The following is a 6,932-nucleotide window of genomic DNA, read 5'->3' as shown; positions in this document are numbered from 1 at the left end:
TTCCATGAAGTGGGACAGACTAATGCCCTTCTGAAGGCAGGTTGGTGGCTCAAGCGTTCCCAGGACGTCTTTTCTGAAAACATGCATGTTCCTGGGGTTAGCCTCTTCCATGTTTGGGGCCTCTGAGAGACTAATTTCCTCACGCCGCTAGGAAGATGTTGTTGGCAGGCTTGTCATCATTGCACAGAAAGAAAGCAACAGGAAATACGGCATCTTCAGATGCCTTCACCTGGAATCAAATGGACCTGGAAGGATCGTGGAGTCCCTGACCCCAAGAAGGCAGGGAAGAGGGGTTCCCCGATCCCCTCACACACACGGGAACCTGAAAGGAAACCAACCAGGGTGACCTAGAGGAGAAAAAGACCAGGGGCGCAGGGTGACACTCACCCTCAGACAATCACAAGATTCCATGGATTCTTTTCGATTTAGACTGCTGGGTTTCCTAGACAGGGAGAGCCTGGGAGCAGCTGTGAGCAAGCACAGGTGCCAATCCCAATCCACAGAGCCAAGCTCTTTCCAAACATTTGCTAAGCCAGACCAATCCCCAGGCCCAGAGGTGTAAACAGTGACTCCACTCAGGACTTGGAAGGAGGAGCACAGGAAAAGGCCCAAATTTGCCAAGAAAGCTCTCAGAAATGTGACAGTTATTTCATAAGTACATGAATAATAAACCCAAACAATGGAAAACAAAACTAAACAAAGGCAAATGTGACTGGAAACATGATGAGTGAGAGCAGGAGAGTGTCTCAGTTGGAAGCAAGCACAGCAGTCACCACTACTTCATTCAATCACGTTGATATTTATTCAAAAGCATTGGCCTGGGGAGTGTAGGGAACCTGGACTAAGACAAGGAATGGGGCACAGCTTGGAGAAAGAGGGGAGAGTCTGAGGGCAGAAATAGAGCACCAGTCTTAGGAATTATTTATGGTGGCATCAGACCAATGACTACAAGAACATCAGTATTCAAGCAGAGGTGTTAACCCTGGTAGAGAGCAGCTGTCTTCAGATGAATTTTCAGGCCACATCATGCTGGAAGCAGAACTCTCACATGGAGCAGTCGGGGATTCGATTGAGTGTGGTTGGATTCATGTAGTTAAATAAAAAGAGAAATTCTAAGGGATAGTGTGTGTGAAGTGAAATGTGAATGTTTTCTTCGAACTCCTTGCAGTTCTCCCCCTCCCTGCAGCATCTGGGACCCTCTGCTGTTGAAGTCAGTGGGTGATGATGGGAAACAGCAAAGGGGAAGAAAGTGGTCCCTGGAATTACTCTCTCTCCACATTTCAGGGAATGCACTGACTAAGGACTTGGACAATCTCTGACCCATCAATGCAGAGGGTGGCTCTTGGGTTTAACCACTTCCTAAAGAGACATTTCCGTGCCCTGCTGGGAGGCCTATGGTGAACCTTGTGATAGATCTGGGGACCAGGACTTGGTGAAGGGGGCATAGGTCTGAGGGACGAGGTGCACAAGAGCTCCATAGCATGCAGGCTGAAACTGGAATTGGCTGGTCTAGGGCATCCCACAGGACTAGGTGTGGGTGGTAGAGGGTAGCGTTGGGGGAAGGCTGCCAGACGGTGTGGAATGCACAATGGGGTTACTAGGAGACAAGGGCTGGTCCCAGTCATGTGGTTTGCTGGGGGTATCATCAAGGGCTGGTGATATAGGGGTGCTGCCTCCCCCTCTTCTGCAGGTGAAAAAGGCACATTCTCTCCTTTCATGTCTGAGATGACTCCATCTTGAACATGGAACTCCAAGGTGAAGTCATCAGTCGAAGGCAAGATGTACTGGATCTGCACAGGGAACTGCAGGCCATCTTGTGACCTCAGGACATGCTCAGGGACAATCACAATGACTGTGTTCTCCAGGGTCAGTTGCAGTGCTGTTTCTGGGGCCAGGATGAGGACGCCCTCTTCCAGGCTCAGCCTCACTTCTGTCCCTTGTTCCAGGACTATGATGAGCTCCTCAGTGCCAGAATCCAGCTGCTCCTGTGGAAAGACAGTCCTCAGTATTCTGCCCTCCAAAAAGGCTGCAAATGATGATCATGGGGAGGGAGGTGCCAGGAGCTTCACCCTTTACAACTTTAAAATACAAACTCCCTCCCAGAATTGGCTCTCATGCTGACCCACCTAAATGTACATCTACTGGATATCACTTGAGCCTGAAGATTGTGCAGCACTGTCCAATCTTTGCCATGCAAGGACATAGGAACTTACCTGGGGAGGTTCCAGGGACTGGCATGAATTCAGGTGTGGAGCTCCTGAAATTGAGAGTATTTTTGCACCTGCAGAGAGACCACAGTGAGGGAGGTTAAGGCTCTCTTCCAGAAAGAGTCTCCTGGATTTCAGAACGTGACCTTCAGAAATCCACAACCTAGCACTGGCTAGTCTCAGGACACTAGCCCCCAACAATCAAGCATTGCTTTCCACTCATCCTGCAGAAAACACCCTCTCCATTTACATCATGAGACATGACACTGACCTCCAGGCATGGGGATCTTAAGAAATATTAGGGAAAGTGCCTTACCTGTACAGGGACCCTGCTCCACTTGGCGGCGTTTGGGTGGATTCATTTGTGTGGTAGCCAAACTGCAGGACAGAAAGGGACCCATCAGTCTTCCACATAGTGACACAAAGTCTAATTCTCACAAGCCCCAAACTTCATTAGCCATCTGGCACACATTGTTGCTGTGGCCCAAAATCACATGCACTTGTGTTCACCTCCAAATCCTACTTGCATCCAGAAAGTCCTAACACTTATCTCCCACCCTCTCCTTTTCTAGAGGCTTTTTCTATTGGTGCATGTGTGTGATAAGAGATGGTGATCACAGGAAACAGTTTGCTTTTTCAGGAGCTCATCCACATGAAAAGGAGGGACATCTAATTTGGCCTGAGGACTTTAGGAGAAGATGCTGATTTTTCAGGTATCTAACCTCTGTGTCTATGCAGTTACAGTGTGAATGGAGTGAGAGATGATGGGAAATGTTTCATTTTCTAGTGAGCACAAGGAAAAAATTTAGATCATGCTCACAGTTTACCTGTCTCCACACAAGAGGCAACTTCCATTTATCCAAAGGACAGAGATTAACAGTGAAAAGAAACATGAGATGAGCCCCCAACAGGTTCCAGAAAACCCCCATGCTGGCCGCAACCTGTGGTCTCCACCGTGGGTCTCATATCTCCCCGATGTATTCTAAATTTATAACATTCAATGTCATGGCAGGCCAGGGTATCTTCTCTGCCCTAGTCTGGCCCTTTAGCATATATTCACACACACACACACATGCACACACATAGTCACACACAGTCACAAGTCAACCTGGCAACCCAGAGTAGCCACATACTCCAACATACCTGGTCTCTCCTTCATTGTCATTCTGCCGTTCTGTCTGGAAATCCCTGGGGCTTCTTGGGCGCCGGTAACCATACATAGTAAATGGTCTCTGGACTTGCTTGTGGCAAAAAAAATCTCAATCTTTGGCCTATTTTCTGTAAATCTATACAGTTTATGCCTTGATCTTTTACTTTACCTGAAGGAAAATTATCAGCCCCTAGCACAGCACAGCCAGAGCATGGGAGAGCATGCCCTGGCCTGGGACCAGTCAAATGGTGCTTTGGTAGAGTCAGATCTTGGGGAAATCCTCCAGGAGTCTTATAAGAGGTGGAGCCATGGGATTTGTCAAAATGGATGAATGCGATTGGCTAGTGGTGCTGATTAAACAACACCAGGGGCCTGCATGGGAGTGGTTTTATCAAAACTCAATCAGTATGAGTGTGACTCTGTCAGAATTAGCCTAATTCAATCAAAATTAATTCAAGATCTCTACTCTGATTCACCATATAATTGTGATATAAAATAACAGTATTTTAAACTAGTGATATTTACTTTCTATTGTAGTCTGTTCATTAATTGGGTAGGACAATTATTTTTTGTAAAGTTCATGTGTACATCATTTCTCAGTAAACATAAAGGATTGGGTCTAGAAAACTTTGAAGATACCACAAATTGTATATACTCAAGTCTCTTGTTTAAAATGGTGTAGAATTTGGATATAACACATTCACATTAATTTATATAATTTAAATGATCTCCAGATTATTTTTAATACCTAAGGCAATGCCCAGACGTCACGTCACTTATGTGAACTCAAAAAGAACGTGGTGCATGGAAAATTTAAGATTTCTTTGAAGAAACTTGTGCAAATATTTTGTGAATATTTTCTATTCAAGATTAGTTGAATCCATGAAGATGAAACCTATGGATATGGAGGGCTAACAGTATTTTTAAATAATAAAATAATACGTATTTTAAGTGAATTAAGTTTTAAAAGAAATCTCCTGGGGAAAGTTGTCCAACCATAATAAGCGAGTATTGTAAGACAACCGGGGAAAATACAAAAGAACCTTTACTTAATTTCTGATATATCATCGTGTATTAATCTGTTAATTTATTTCTTGCCTGTATTCCCACTGGACTAATTTCAGAATTATAAGGCAAGTTTTGCTTTCAACATTACTTATTAATTACAAATCCATCATTTTTATGGGCAAAGTCACCTAAACTTCTTGTAGGTGGCCAAACACCATATGCCTGAACTCAGAATTAGTCATCTTAAGATTAAAAATTATTTGGCAACATAAAGAATAATGGATGGTATTGGGGGAAAACAGTAATCCAGTAATCACCAGAATTGAACTAGAAGGAAACTCTCTGAGGGTGCACCATTACTGAGTGTGCCATCTCTAACAGGCCCCTGAGCTCAGGGCTTCATTCTCTCTCTGGAACTTGTATAAATTTGTTTGTGGATTCTCTTTCCATTTAGCTGATAATTTCATCAGTTTTATTAGTTGAAGTATAGATCCTGTTTCCCTTAAATGTTAAAAAAAAAAAAATGAATCTAATTCGCAAATGCCTTTTGACTGAAGCTTTCCTCTCTAGTTAGATAAATCATTTAGAAGAATAAAACGAAAACAGGAAGATTCCTTTAATTTTGCCAGTGTCTTAAAGGCCTCCAAGGGGAACATTATGCCTTTATCCAGAGAACTGTCTGCTTTGGGGATTTTGATCATTTCTGAGGAGAGCAGCAGATAATTGGCTGAAGATCAGATGTAGTTATAAAATTGGATTAATTGCCTACATTCTTTCTGGCTCCAGGGTTCAGGTTGAGATATTCAAGAAATAGCCTCTATTGACGGTTCTGGAGTATGTATATTATACAGACAAGAAAGAGAAAGGCCCCTCATTGTGAGTTTCTGTGTGTCTCTTCTAGCTGAAAACCTATGGACTGCAAACCAGTACACGAATAAAAATATGAGGGACTCGCCAAATAAATACCCTACCTTTATAATCGCTTTGATTATAAACAAAGCAAGTTTTAATACATTTACACCATAAAAGTCTCAGGATATATCCTGCAACACAGAATAGTAACTTACTTTTGATGAAATATTTAAGCAATATGTTTTCATTTGGGGTGGAAACTATTTTTCACAAAAGTGTACCTTTCCCCTTGCATATGTAATGAAAATCACTTTTAAATCTGCAGTGCTATGGTAAAATTAAAGACGTGGCTCTTGCCGTTTTAATAGCAACAATTTAAGGATGTATTAGTGCCCCTGCCTTTCATTGTCTCACTATTTTTCAGTGATTTTGGCACTGTAGGAAAGATGAGCCCCTCACAATGTGAAAATGCAGGGATGCAGAAAGCTGGGTTTCCCTGCAGGGGCCCCTTTCTCGCGAGCTGCACTGAGACTGCACAGCCGTGCCCTGACCCCAGACTCCTTCCTCTGCAGGGTCCCCGTGTTCTGTAGATTTTCCTCACAATTCTTCATGGGTTTCTCCTCATAATCAATCCTGACAGAAGTTGCGAGGAAGACACATTACAGCCTGCTATGGTTATCAATGAAAGTCCCTAAGGAGTACGTATATTTGTAAAATAATTCTTGCTAATATATCCCAACAGACAGTGCAGTAGAAAACACGTAGGAACAGCCCAGAAAATGAAGTCTTTAGTGCTGTTTCAGAAAAATATTCGGGAGACGCGCAGGGAATCTCACTCCTCAGCGGGTAGGGCTGTGGACAGGAGCGTTTTCCTTAAGTTGGACGCAGCCCGAGTTGCCCCAAAGCCAGGGCAGCGCCGCTTCCTCCCTGACCTGAGGAAGGGAAGTTCCCTCTTCCCTAGAGATCGGGCCCCGCCTCCGCAAGCAGAATGCGCATGCGCCCTGTACGACCAGAAAGCGGGTTCCAGTGCCCTCTGCCGGCTATGCGCTTGCAGCGCGGGACTCTTGGCCTTCACGGTTTAGCGGTTGACCTGCGTCTGAATCACTGAAATTCTGGTTTTATCAGTACCTTCCTTTTGGAAGATCAAATGCAAATGGAGCACGGTATCTTTTTTCTTTCTCTCCCTTTCTTTTCTTTTCTTTTCTTTTCTTTTCTTTTCTTTTCTTTTCTTTTCTTTTCTTTTCTTTTCTTTTTTCTTTCTTTCTTTCTTTCTTTCTTTCTTTCTTCTTTCTTTCTTTCTTCTTTCTTTCTTTCTTTCTTTCTTTCTTTCTTTCTTTCTTTCTTTCTTTCTTTCTTTCTTTCTTTCTTTCTTCTTTCTTTCTTTCTTTCTTTCTTTCTTTCTTTCTTTCTTTCTTTCTTTCTTTCTTTCTTTCTTTCTTTCTTCTTTCTTTCTTTCTTTCTTTCTTTCTTTCTTTCTTTCTTTCTTTCTTTCTTTCTTTCTTTCTTTCTTTCTTCTTTCTTTCTTTCTTTCTTTCTTTCTTTCTTTCTTTCTTTCTTTCTTTCTTTCTTTCTTTCTTTCTTTCTTCTTTCTTTCTTTCTTTCTTTCTTTCTTTCTTTCTTTCTTTCTTTCTTTCTTTCTTTCTTTCTTTCTTTCTTCTTTCTTTCTTTCTTTCTTTCTTTCTTTCTTTCTTTCTTTCTTTCTTTCTTTCTTTCTT

General features: G+C 42.7%; 1 protein-coding gene across 1 annotated transcript; it reads right to left on the bottom strand.

The window, feature by feature from the left end:
* Positions 1–66: 66 nt before the first annotated feature.
* LOC108539870 (proline-rich protein 23D1-like) lies at positions 67–4,026 on the bottom strand. The gene is made up of 4 exons (XM_017888803.1): positions 3,351–4,026; positions 2,524–2,585; positions 2,214–2,281; positions 67–1,985 (listed from the first exon to the last, which is right to left on the bottom strand). The coding sequence occupies exons 1-4, from the start codon at positions 3,425–3,427 to the stop codon at positions 1,281–1,283; spliced, it is 912 nt and encodes a 303-aa protein (XP_017744292.1). The 5' UTR covers positions 3,428–4,026; the 3' UTR covers positions 67–1,280.
* Positions 4,027–6,932: the final 2,906 nt, after the last annotated feature.

The sequence above is a fragment of the Rhinopithecus bieti genome, unplaced genomic scaffold (assembly GCF_001698545.2).
Source record: "Rhinopithecus bieti isolate Rb0 unplaced genomic scaffold, ASM169854v2 scaffold_2113, whole genome shotgun sequence".
Classification (NCBI taxonomy): domain Eukaryota; kingdom Metazoa; phylum Chordata; class Mammalia; order Primates; family Cercopithecidae; genus Rhinopithecus; species Rhinopithecus bieti.
This window is presented reverse-complemented; position numbering and strand designations above follow the sequence as displayed.

Coding starts and splice junctions, on each gene's coding strand:
- LOC108539870 (XM_017888803.1), bottom strand. CDS start 3,427: ATGTATGGTTACCGGCGCCCAAGAAGCCCCAGGGATTTCCAGACAGAA. Junction 2,282..2,523: donor GGAGCAGGGTCCCTGTACAG/GTAAGGCACTTT, acceptor GTCTCTCTGCAG/GTGCAAAAATACTCTCAATT. Junction 1,986..2,213: donor AGTCCCTGGAACCTCCCCAG/GTAAGTTCCTAT, acceptor GTCTTTCCACAG/GAGCAGCTGGATTCTGGCAC.